The 13,487-nt window shown below is 40.4% G+C and overlaps 1 protein-coding gene across 1 annotated transcript in view; it reads right to left on the bottom strand.

Moving 5' to 3' along the window:
* Nucleotides 1–13,487, bottom strand: part of lcmt2 (leucine carboxyl methyltransferase 2) — a 42,984-nt gene that overhangs the window by 10,919 nt on the left and 18,578 nt on the right. Inside the window, exons 7-11 of the mRNA XM_078551779.1 lie at nt 11,308–11,415; nt 10,742–10,829; nt 6,336–6,596; nt 3,058–3,282; nt 2,167–2,264 (exon numbers count right to left, since the gene is read on the bottom strand). Coding sequence (XP_078407905.1) covers nt 2,167–2,264; nt 3,058–3,282; nt 6,336–6,596; nt 10,742–10,829; nt 11,308–11,415 — 780 coding nt within the window. The remainder of the gene's footprint in view (nt 1–2,166; nt 2,265–3,057; nt 3,283–6,335; nt 6,597–10,741; nt 10,830–11,307; nt 11,416–13,487) is intronic.

The following is a 13,487-nucleotide window of genomic DNA, read 5'->3' as shown; positions in this document are numbered from 1 at the left end:
GACAGATTTCCTTAGTGAGCCAGATGAGTTTTTACAACAATCGACAATGATTTTATGGTCATCACTGGACTTCTAATTCCAGATTTGTTATTGAATCCAAATTCCACCATCTGCCGTGGTGGGATTCGAACCCTGGGTCTCTGGATTACTAGTCCAGCGACAATACCACTACGCCTTCACCTCCCCGTACTTCATAAGTACTTTTGTATAAAGCCCATTAGGAAGGACCCAATGCCTGCTTCATTTTGACTTTTCCAGCCACAATTAACTGCCCCATTGTATTTCTTTCACTACTTCCTTCACTCAACCCCAAATTCAATTTCTGTGCTGAAGAAAAGTCTCCTCTGTGAACACAAGAGAGTTAATTTTGTATGTATGTCATGCCTTGGTCATGACATTATGTCACCTCTGGCATCTGTCAATGGGCTGTATATTTCCGTTTTTACCTACTTGATGCAAATCTATTTATAGAAATGCTTGATTTTAAAAACTATTTCCCCACTGTACTAACTTCACCTTCTGCTTTAACTTTCCTGACTAGTTTCTTAATCTTTGCTACCTTATTTTTATATTTGCCTTGGTCCATTGTGCTACCACTTGCTTTATATTTTAGGCACAATTTCCTTTGTTTTTCAACACCACATTACTTTCATTGTTGCTCAAATTGGTCTTTTCTCTCTTACCTTGAGTAGTAAAAGTCTGTTGTGTGTGTAAAGTATTTATAAACGGGATCAATAAAAAGCAATGGAACTGCAAATGTTGAACAACAAAAACAAAAAAGATGCTGGGAAGGCTCGTGTAGCTGATTCATCAGAAATGGGGAAAATTACACGGCTAGCATTTAAGAAAGAACATGACAAAGGGGAAGGAAGGAAAAACAGCACACCCATGAGGAAGTAGAATGGGCAATCATGTTTAAATGGAAAACAGGAAAAGGATCTGGTTTTTCTTAAATGCTGTTCATACCATTTTTGCCAGTGGTGGTGAAAGGTTCATTCCTGTAACAGTAACTAGTCTGTTCCCTCCAAAGGAGCTCACGGTCAGGTTGAACGTTTGTAGCATTTTTTGTTTTTATCTCTAAACGTGATCCATTTATCTTCCACCCCTATCCCTCTAATAGTGCTTTCCAGTGCAGTTATTTTTCATCCCTCAATACTTAAAATCAGCTTTTCTAAAGTTGCATGTTCTCAGTGTACATCCATCATATTCCATCATAAGCTTATACTCCACCACTTGTCAAGATACTCTGAGCTACTCTACCATCTCCTCACTGTACTTAATATCAGGTCCAATAGCACCTTTGTTCATGTAGGTTCCCCTAGGCTAATTGTTCCATGTAACTAACAATCGATTATTGTGTCTTGCATGATGGCTAATTTCTTTCCCTTTGTGCAGCTCATCCATATCCGATGTTTCCCTCTTCTTTGTCCTCAGAATAGATAAACCCAACTCTGCGAGAGTCAAGTTCTCCTTCACATAAAAGGCTGCACATACCACTGCTTTTTCCTATCTCTGCAAAGTAATTTGTAATCCTGTACATTTGCCTGATCCACTGTTGAATCAGATCTGTGATGCTCATGAATTCAGTCTCCCTTTCCAACAAAGATCTCAAAAGTTTCCCAATTTATTCAAAGACTTTTAGCATTTACACATAGAACTTTGAAACATCCACTTTCCCTCATCCTTAGTCTGATGTGTTTATTTTGTTATTATTTCTTTGTGTGGTTATATCCTTACTGACATTAAATGCCAAGAGAACATAAAGCTTAAGATTTATTAGGATGACTACAAAGATGGGAAGCTACAGTCATAAGAAGAGACTTGATTATTTCCACTGCAGCATAGAAGGTGGAGCGGTGCCATAATAAAGGTTTTTAAAATTACAAAGAGCTTTGGTAGAACAAATAGGGAAAAAACAATTCTCCTGGTTGGGGCGTAAGTGATGAGTGTCATCAATTTAAAATTATCAGTGACAAGTTAGGAGAAATTTCTTTACACAGAGAGTTGTTGGAGGATCGAATGCTATATCACAGGGAGTAGTTGATGCACAGACCACCATCATTTAATAGAACGTTGGGAAAATTTCCTCCTGAAAGAGGGAATAACGAAACATCTAGATAGGTACAGCACACTAAAATAGCTTTAAACAATAATGATTTCACTTACATCTGCCCAGCTGTAGTCTTCCAGGTTAAGGAAATGCCAGTCACTTAGTACCAATTCTCTGGAAGAGCGACCACCAAAGACAAACAGATATCTCTGACCTTTTTAAAAAATGTAATGATCTTCAATTAGTCATAAAACACAGCAGTTCTAAACAATGATCGTATTGGTTTTCTGTTAGCATTTTGGAAAGAATGGATCATAAATTAGAAATAAAAGCAGGGCCTAGAGGCCATCTGGTAATACCGGTAGTAAATCCCTCAGCAGACTGAATCTCAACCCCAACTGTCACTGAAACTAAACGATCTCCACTGGAGGTGACCCGGTTAATTTATGGTGAGTTGCATAAGGGAACTTTTTTTGGTCCAGATTTTGGACTAGGGGCGGGCGGGGGAAAGAGGGACCACAAGTACAATCATCAGCAAAACAGGCAATGACACTGTCAGTACCTTGGCTGAAATTTATTCTTTTTTTTAAATTAGAGAACAAAATGGTAATGAAATACAAATATCCATCTCAGTTTGTAGCATTTTCTGAGAAAACTGAAATTTGATTTTTTCTTTTGATGCTGTAATGTTTCTGAGATTCTACTTTTGTAGCTCTGCAACTCCCATTAAACTTACAGCTCTATCATGGAATCTGGAGCAGGGATAAATTTCAACCTCAAGATTATGCAAATGCAGATAGATGCCAAATGACCAAATATGAAGTTGCAATTAAATTTCCAAAGCTAGTAATTTATTTCCATTTGTGTTTTTCATTGGCATTTATAATGCTAGAAATTGGAAATAGAAAGCCATAAATTATTTTAAATCCTTTATTACAATTTTGTCTTGTTTTGTAATTAATGGAACTTATATATAATATAATCTTTTTCTGATCTATTATTTTTACCTTTGTGAATCACTTCTGTTGCTGTGTGTCGCCAGCGTGGTAATGGCGCATTACCATTGCATTCGATCTCCTTTACTGACAAGCTGATGCTGGAGGTGGCACCATCACCCATGTCACATTTCATACAAAGAAGATTTGTGATTGGCTTCAGTGGAGACGTACGGCCACCAAAGATTATACAACGACTGTCACAAAGTGCAGTCATGCTGTGAAACATTCGTTCAGCTAAAACATGAACAAAAATACAAGCTTAATATACACCAAGTACAATAGATTACGGATCCTGTGAATATTTAGTAAACATTTCCAGAGCAGGCTCTATATGTGAACCCATAAAGTCTTGGTAAATTTCAGTGCAAACCATTTAACTTACATACAGATTCCAAATATGTTTCTGCATGAATTATTTTTATATCTAATTTTTGTCAATGGTATTTTTTGAAAAGTGCAGCAAGTCGAAATATTACTGAAAACTATTCTGGGATTAAACAAGCAAGAATAAGGGTGCTTTCTTATAATTTTTCTTCTACCCCATCCTCTGATAACAGCATTGACTGCTTGGTTGGTATGTTTCATTACCCAAATGGCTGTTATTTATGTTTTTACAGTGTCATCAACCTCTCAACAGAAGGGGGCATCACAGCTAAGCCCAATCAAGTTCTCAAGCAACATTCACCACACACACTCCACGTGATATCGAGAAACAGCTGAAGGCACGGGCTTACTGGAAAGGCTATGGGCCCTGACAATATTCTGGCAATAGTGCTGAAGATTTGTGCTCCAGAACTTGCCACGCCTCTAGCCAAGCTGTTCTAGTACAGCTACAACACTGGTACCCACCTGGCAATGTGGAAAATTGTCCAGCTATGTCCTGTATGCAAAAAGCAGGACAAATCCAACCTGGCCAATTACCGCCCCATCAGTCTACTCTCAAACATCAGTAAAGTGATGGAAGGGGTCATCAACAGTGCTATCAAGCTGCACTTGCATAGCAGTAACCTGCTCATTGATGCTCAGTTTGGGTTCCGTCAGGGCTTCTCAGCTCCTGACCTCATTACAGCCTGGGTTCAAACATGGAAAAAAAGAGCTGAACTCCCGAGGTGAGGAGCGAGTGACTGCCCTTGACATCAAGGCAGCATTTGACTGAATGTAGCATCATGGAGCCCTAGCAAAACTGGAGTCAATGGGAATCAACGGGAAAACTCTCCACTGGTTGGAGTCATATCTAGCACTAACAAAGATGGTTGTAGTAGCTGGAGGTCAATCATCTCAGTTCCAGGACATCACTGCAGGAGTTCCTCAGGGTAGTGTCCTGGGCCCAACCATCTTCAGCTGCTTCATCAATGACCTCCCTTCCATCATAAGGTCAGAAGTGGGGATGTTTGCTAACGATCAAACAATGTTCAGCACCATTTGCAACTCCTCAGATATTGAAGCAGTCCATGTCCAAATTCAGCAAGACTTCGACAACATCCTTGGGTTCAAGTGGCAAGTAGCATTCGTGCCACACAAGTGCCAGGCAATGATCATCTCCATCAAGAGAGAATCTAACCATCACAAAATGACATTCAAAGGCATTATCATCACTGAATTCCTTCACTATCAACGTCCTGGGGGCTTACTATTGACCAGAAACTGAACTGGACTAGCCATAAAAATAGTGTGGCTACAAGAGCCGGTCAGAGGCTAGGAATCCTGCGGCGAGAAACTCACCTCCTAACTCCCCAAAACTTGTCCATCTACAAGGCACAACTCCAGAGTGTGATGGAATATTCTCCCCTTGCCTGGAAGAGTGCAGCTCCAATAACACTCAAGAAGCTTGACACCATCCAGGACAAAACAGCCCGCTTGATTAGCAACTCATCCACAAACATTCACTCCCACCGCCACCGACGCACAGTGGAAGCAGTGTATACCATCTACAAGATGCAATGCAGGAACTCACCAAACCTCTTTAGAGAGCACCTTCCAAACCCACAATACCTACCATCTAGAAGGACAAGGACAGCAGACACATGGGAACACCAACACTGGAAGTTCCCCTCCAAGCCACTCACCATACTGAATTGGAAATATATCGCCGTTCCTTCACAGTCGCTAGGTCAAAATCCTGGAACTCCCTCCCTAATAGCACTGTGGATGTACCTACACCATATGGACTGCAGCAGTTCAAGAAGGCAGCTCACCACCACCTACCTTCTCAAGGGCAATTAGGGATGGACAATAAATGCTGGTCTAGTCAGCCACATTCACATCCCATGAACGCATAAAAAAAAAACACATACACTTCCAGCAGGGATCAATGGATAGCAATCTGGATTGACATCCTAATGCCAACCGTTTCACTGAAATCAAGAGCATAGACTAGGGACTGAAACTGGGTCCTATTTGGTCTACATGGCTCAGTTATTCACTGGATAAACTTGCAAACCCATAGGGGAGCCAAACAATGGATTTAAAAACAAAATATTTACTCACATATACACCACATAGGCATCAGAAACCTTTGTATAAAAATATTGTGATTTTAAAAAAATCCTCTGGTTCTGCAATCCCTTCCCAATCCTCATCATCCCATGGCCTGTCATATAATATCTATGACCTGAAAGGATGGGAAAGCAACCTGCTCCCACTCCTTGCCTTGTGCCGAAGGCTTTGAGAAACTGGTGTTTGCCTAATTCATACTATAATTATGGAATATATTATATTGCTTTAATTTTATCTTGTGTTCATTGAGGTACTGGATTGGTTCTTGGGATTCTAAAAATTGAATACACACTGGTGATAAAGGTCAGTAACAGCTTCTTCTCCTGATCACTGTCCACTAGTCCCAGCAGGGTGAGCACGTATGCAGGCATCAGATTAGAACATGATCAAGCCCAGCTGTAATGCATCCCATAATTCAATAGCTGTTGACACTTATCGTCCAAGTTCACATATGAAGGATAAGCATTAGGATAAAGTGCAACTGTGGTGTCGGCATCTGCGAAGCTGTACCCCAAAATTAATTATCACCTTCAGAAGAAAAACGGAACAAATGGGCAAAATACAGATTGACAATGCTTCTCGCTGCTTCTCTGACAAGATACCAACCAACCTTTAATACTTAGCTGAGGGCGGGGAGGGTGGAAGAAGGAGGACAGGTATTATTGCTTCAAGCAACTTAAGCTTTCAGTGTGGCAATATGGAATGTGCCATATTATCCAAGGCATCAGAAATTCAAACATTAGTTACATTTTCAAGGTACTGAGTATTACCACTGCTATTTTTAAACTTACTCAATAAATGGATTGATCCCTGATCTCTAACAGAGCTGCATTTCCAAACGGGTCCATTTTTAACCATCAGTGATACATTCCTGAGGCGTCCATGCTGGCCACCTCTGCTGCCAAATCCTCCACTGATAAGAACTACATTGGGGGCAATAAGTGAAGAACAATGGGCAAACCTCCTCAGGAAAGGATTCTTTGTTTCTGTCTCACACAGAGGCACAGAGATCCGCAGTGGAGCAAGAGTATCTAATTTGGGGATATTGAAGTCTGTAGAGAGAAAATATATATATATTTGGGTTTAAATAGTCACTTGGTAATACAGAACTTGAGTATTGCTGAAAAAGAAATATGCTGTCAAAGCTTTCATCTTGCTCTCATCAGGACGGAATTGCAAGAATACCAAATCTCAAAGGGAAAACAATTTATACTGCACAAGAAAAGGGTACTGATTGGTTGGCAAGTGGACACTAACTGGTGGAGGCGTTGCCACAGAGAATGCACCAGGGAACAGTTAACCGCCAAGCTTTTGTTTAAATTCAAACCAGGCAAGTCAACTCTGATGGGTTTAGGCATTGCCATGGAGAATGAGCCAGGAAATGGCTGGCTCCCAAGCTACTGTTTAGTTGAAAAATGCACAATGTGTGGACATATTCTATTTGCTTTCTATTTCGTCCTGATGAACTTAAGATGAAAAGCTTCAAAAGCATGTCTCTTCTTTCAGCAATATATTTGGATTTGAAAAAAGTGCAGCATTTTACCAGTGTTCACAAAAGGTAGCATTTCTACTGCACATAGTGGTCTAGAATAGGCACATCTCCAAGCTACAGCGCCACTCATGAATTTGATATCTTTTAGCAATTTGAAATTGATTCCTTATTCCTGGCTGTATGTATAATTGAACATAATGACTCCATTTTTTTATGTACATGCACACAGTAGACCAAATATCTCAACTTAAATGTGAAAACTGAAGGAAAAAAATCTTTTACTGAACTTTTACTTAGAGTTGCTTAGTGCAGTTAGAGAGAGAAAGATAGTCAAGTGCGGACATTGGAGACGAAGACCTAGCAGCCTTGCTCTTGAAACAATTGAAGGAGAAATTGAGGGTTAAAAACTGAAGATTAAGAAAAATTGGATAGCTGGATAACATTGAGAAATGGACAGAGGGAGCCTTGAAGAGAGCCAGAGAAGAAGCAAGACAATGCTTCACTAATACAATACTAAGGCTACGGTGAAAGCGAACATAATTGTTCATTCTAAAACAAATACAATATTATCCATCAGATGTGGATTTTTCTCTGCAGAATTTGGGGCTAAGGATGGCATGGCGATTGATGTCACTGTCGGTGCTGGATATGTGGTGTTTATTTGTTGCAACATCAACATCTGATCTATTAATCTGTTGCTACCTTCAATCTTGGCAGACTTGTAACTTGGAGCACTGGGTTCCTACTGGCGCTGGTAGTGATTAGGTATAGTTGCTGCGAGAGATTAAGTTTAATGGCACACACTTATACATATGAGAGAGAGAGAGAGAGAGAGAGAGAAAGAAAGAAATATTCCTCCTTATAGTAAGTCAATTTCTGAAAATGGAGTTAGTATGTACAAGGGAAGCTATATCTCAAAAGTCAATTAAGTCCAGTTCAACAATAAAGGTACAAAAAAGCTTCAGAATATTAAAGAAAGGTATGCTGTTAGATTTCAGTCAATGGGAAAGGAGAAGACAACACAAGTAAATGCCTGATCCCAAAGAGTAATAATGGAAGATGGATAAAGTATTTTAAAGGCGGAACCAGAGCTGATACTGAAAACAGAACCATTATTTGTGGAGAGACACAACCATCTGATTACACCCACTAGAACACAACTGGACCTAACCAGGCAGTCCACAATAAATAAACCACAGCCACAACAACAGAGCAGAATAGACCTTGACAGGTAATCAACCAAGTGAGCCAGAAAAGAACTGGAATCTATGATTAATAAAGCATCTCCCCCAAACCTAATAACGAGAAAGAAAGAGTAATGCAAACGCCATACAATAACAATTTTCATGTCAGTGACTTTATAAGAAGTGTTCTTACAGGGCCTGTTGAAGTTTATTATAGTTGATACAAATGTTGCTGTTGCTGATGAAATGCTCATAATTAAACGTTTCTATTATTTTGAGGAAGGAGGTGCATCAATTATCATATCCATAGCCAAAAACAGCAAGTTCCCTGATTGCTCTTTATGACCTCACAGCTTTTGTATGCTTTCCAGTGATACAGTAAGTCCTCACTTTAAATCACCCTGCTTAAAGTTGTTCTGCTTTAACATCATTTACTCTTCAGGACCTTTTTTTCGATTTGCATCGCCATTTTCGTTTCTATATTGTGCACACTCTGCCTCCCCCAACCCACAACACCCACCCCAGCACTCTGGGCTAGCCGTTGCCATATTTTGATGCTGGAGTCGCCGACGCAGTCACCAGAGGCTCAGGCTATGGGGAGAGGGAAAAGCCCAAGATCTGGGAACAAGAGTGTAGGGCAGAGCATGAGTGAGGGGGAGTTAGCAGACCCCTGGCTTCTTCCGCAGCACACCCCACCCCCGTAACGGAACCTTCTGCGGCGTACCCCGGGACAGGGGCTCGACCCCTGCAGACTGTCAGGAAAGGATCCAGGCTCTGGGGAGAGAAAGATAAAGGTAGAGATAGGGAAAGGAAACAGAGAGAGAGTGGAGGGGGGGAAAGGAGAGAAAGACAGAGTGGTAAAGGAGTGAGAGAGAGAGAGACAGTGAGGGCAGGACAGAGTGGGAAAGGAGAGAGAAAGAGAGAGTGTGGAAAAGGGGGGAGGGAGAGAGAGAGAGAGAGAGAGGGAGGGAGAGAGATAGCGAGAGAGAGAGGGAGGGAGAGAGACAGTGGGAAAGGAAAGCAAGCAAAAAGTTGAGTCGAGTTGAGTTTCAGGAGTGCTGTGGTGAGACACAGAAGCTGTGCTCCTCGGGGCTTGTTTGGGTGATTTAGTGCTAACTAATTTGAATTTATATAGTATTTATGTTATATTCAGTGATTTATTTTAATTTGCAAGTTATTCATGCTGGAAATGCACAATGCTGCACATGTACGATACAGTATTTCAACTTTTCCATTGGTTTTTCAGGCAAGAAATGTCCCAAGGAACCCAACTCTGACTTTAACATTGATTCCTATGGGAACCCATGATTCACTTAAAGTTGAGATTCTCAGGAATGCAACCACAACTTTAAACAAGGACTTACTATATGTGGTTAAAATGGCTAATCAACAAAGAACACAAGTCCTTTCTAGTTTGTTACCAATCAAACAATAGCAAATACTTCAACTTTCCTGTCGCTATGGCGGTGTATGAAAATAGCTTAAAGCAGTGGTTTCCAAAGTGGCATACAACAGATGTCCCATGGGGTACTTTTAAGCCTCCCCCCTCCGTCCAGAGGTTCCCAAATATAAGCGTCTCAGGTGCTCAGACTCAAGCGCCGCCATTCACCTTCCTGCTCACTGCTCCTCCAATCACAGGGTGCTTCACTTCTACACTTGCTGCTAATAGGCACACTAGTGGGATGCACTCATGCCTATTAGCAGCAAGCGTGGGAGAGAAACAACCTGTGGCTGGGGGAGCAAGCGAGCAGCGGGGAGCTGAATGGCAGCACACGAGCCTGACCAATGGTGCAGCAGTGGTGCGGGAGCAGCTGCTGGCTGAAACACTATCCCGTGGGAAAGCTTGGCCTCCAGGGCAGCAGACTGTTGGGTGGACACGGCCTGCCTGGCCGAGGCCATCACCCTGGTGGAGCCGTTTCACAAAGGTACAAAGGAGGTAGAGGTGGGGAGTTTAGAAGAGGGGATGCTGTTAGAGTGATCCTGTGGGAGGGTGGTTTGGGAAGAGGAGCTGCTGAGTGAGTTGGGAAGAGCAGCTGCTGAGTGAGGGAGAGGAGGGATTAAGAGGGGTTGCTGATTGAGTGATTCTTTGGGGGGGGGGGGGGAGAGGGGAAGTTTATTGATATATTTCTCCCAACTTCAAGTGCTTATGCTCTAACAAACAAGCTCATCCATCACATTAATGGTAAGTAAAAAAATCATTATATGTTTACCTGTAATGTGTAATTATAATGATTTACAAAATGTGCAGTCATTAGATGGGTAGTTAAAAAAGAAGCTGCCTGTAGGTATGCAAAAAAGTTTGTAATCTAAATAGAGGTACACACGACCAAAAATGTTGGGAACAACTGGCTTAAGATTTGAGCTATGGGCCAATGTAAATTAGAAATGACCAGGCAAATTTTCATTATCTCCCTGCCCTCAGAACATTTCAGCAAATCTAAATATAAAAGATGACAGACTTTTAAAAAAATAAATTCTCAAAATTGAGTTACATAGTTCAGTTTACTTTTCCTGACCTTACCTGGAGGAGGATGGAGCAACAGACACTCTTTCAGGTCTCCTTTTGACGCACTCAGAATTAAATAGTGAGAACACTTTAGATGCCATTCCTTGATGATAAATGAATAAATGATGTGGTAGGGAAAGAGAGGTAAGAAATATTTCTCAAATGAATTTAAGTATTTGAAATATTACGAAATGAGAAAATATCATGAAACGAGGAAATATTTGCTTTAATTAGTTAGTATCTCGTAGGGTAACTTGCACAATAACAAATCCATCTACTTACACATGTTAATTGATAAGTATCTGCAATTGATTTGAAATTGGGGCAGATTAATGGCGTAGGTTTACTGTCATCTGCCTAACTTGCCCATGATAGGTGAAAAAGTACTTCCAGTGAACATTTTTTTTGAGTCAGGAAGAAATTTTACTTTTGAAATAGGTTTACAATGCATAAACCATTCTCAAGTTTTATTTTGGCATATTTATCCCAGAAATTATGGAACCGAATTGATATATATGGAAAATTGAAAGACTGTTCCACTGCTCAAATAGTTACATTTAACTGTAACATGTTACATTTACCTCATACTCATCAAAAGGTTCCAACATTTCAATCCTTCGTTTCTCTTCTTCCGGAATAAATCCAACATAAAACTCGTTCATGTCAATACAATGACATTTCTCCCAGCCCTAAGAGAGTAAGGGACAGATAAATGCAATTGTTACCTGGACAATAACTTGCTTCTGTATATTTGCCCAGTCATAAATTCTACTCTCGGTATTATGCGCTTTAATATTTGCACAAAGTGATTGAAACATCTTTCCCTCCCATTTTTGCAGCCTCCATTTGCAGACACATCTGAGATTTGTAGCTTGTCATATGGGGGAACTATTCACACATCATACTTCAAAATAGCCAGGGTAGCTCAAACTGGGAGAGCATTATGATGGATTCTCATGTCACTTCAATGGATAAGTGTACAGCAAATAAAAAGAAAAAAAACTGGTTTACAATTTAGGTTGTTGTCGTCTCATATGCGACGTTAGATCAAATCTTGATTTACATAACCAATTGCAAATACTGCATATGAAGTCAGTGTTGGAGGAATGGATGGAGGCATTGGCTTTGCACCACACTCGCTTGTTGGGAAGGCACTTGACTCTGTTCTCCTCAAATGTTGAAATCGCTTGATGCCAGAGACTTCTCCATTTGGGTCTGGCAAGGTTTCTTCCCCCCCACCCCATGTATTGAAATCCAGTTTGCAAGCTGAGGTTGGCTTTCAGATTGTCTTTACATCTAAGTTTGGGACGTCCTGTGGTGGAGGTTCCCATGATCAGCTGGCTATAATGTACTGCCTTTGGTATGCCGGAATTCTCCATGTGAACATGACCAACGCAGTGAAGCATTATAGCGAAGATTTAAAGGCATTTGGTTTAATCCCAGATTACAGTAGCAAAGTAAACTTCTAGAATCATAGAATGATACAGCACAGGATGTCATCTATTCCACTGTGCCTGTGCTGGCTCTTTGATAGAGCTATTCAATCCATCACACTCCCCTACTCTTTTCCCCAAAACCTGGTAAATCTTTTCTTTTCAAGACACTCAACAACTGAGCAGCCACAGCCCACTGGGATAAAAAATTCCAAAGATTCACAACCCTTTGAGTGAAGAAATAATCCCGATTTCAGTCCTAAATGGCTAACATCTTAACCTGAGACTGGTCCCTTTAGTTCTATACTCTCCAACCAGGGGAAATAGTTTCTCAGCATCTACCTTGTCAAGCCCTTCACAATTAAGGCAAAGAGTTTTCACTGTTTTTTCTCCCTGGCCCATATACAACTGCAATTAAACAGGTAGGCAAGAGATTTACCCTTAGGAATCTAGCAATTCAGAGCTGGCTGCTAGAAAGCATGCAAGATGACTGCCAAATTTTCCTTCTGTTTATGTGTGGGGATAGCATTACCCATATCAGTAGTATCAAAAATTCTTTTGCGCACAGGAAAATTAGACCTACGACCCACCACTACATAGCATCATGCACTAACATCTAAGATGTCACCCTCCTTTTCAATATTTTAATAAATATCTTAAAAGACTTGGAGATAAGGGTAGATTAACATTCATCAAATTACCTCTAGGACCCTGGTTTTAACCCAGTCTGGACTGATGGGGAGAAAACCTATGAGGATACTTAGTGGAAATAAACCAGGGCAATCAACTTTCATCCTAGTGAGCATTAGTTCTACAGCACAAAGCTGCCTAAAACAGTGAACAAATTGGTAAAAATTCAATACCAATAACTCAGAGGTATGGTGCTACATGAAGTGTAAAAATTCAGAGGTCCATGAGGTTGCTCATCTATGATTAGAACTAAGCAACATTGATATTTCATCTATGCAAGTCATTTTGTAATTGGCCTCTACCACAGCTGACTAGAAACTGTTTGATGCTGACACTAGATCATAAAGATAGAAGGTGCTTCTCTCAGCATTTCATTTTGATGAGTACAAAGTGTTAAATATATCTTTTTGAAATATTAGTTAAGGTTCTTACAGATGATATTAAGATCCTTACAGATTTATCAAGCTCAAGATACTTACTTTAGAATTTAATGGGAGGATAACTGAATATGTAGACCATATGTTTTATATCCGACAAAACGTACCATCGCTGTCTAATTATAAAATACATGGAGGGTATTCATTAAATTATCTTCACTTTTGGAATATCATCACAGAAGTCCTCATTAAACATTAAAG

This window comes from Cetorhinus maximus, chromosome 11 (genome assembly GCF_964194155.1).
Source record: "Cetorhinus maximus chromosome 11, sCetMax3.hap1.1, whole genome shotgun sequence".
Classification (NCBI taxonomy): Eukaryota; Metazoa; Chordata; class Chondrichthyes; order Lamniformes; family Cetorhinidae; genus Cetorhinus; species Cetorhinus maximus.
Note: the sequence above shows the minus strand (reverse complement) of the source record. Positions and strands in the feature narration are given on the sequence as shown.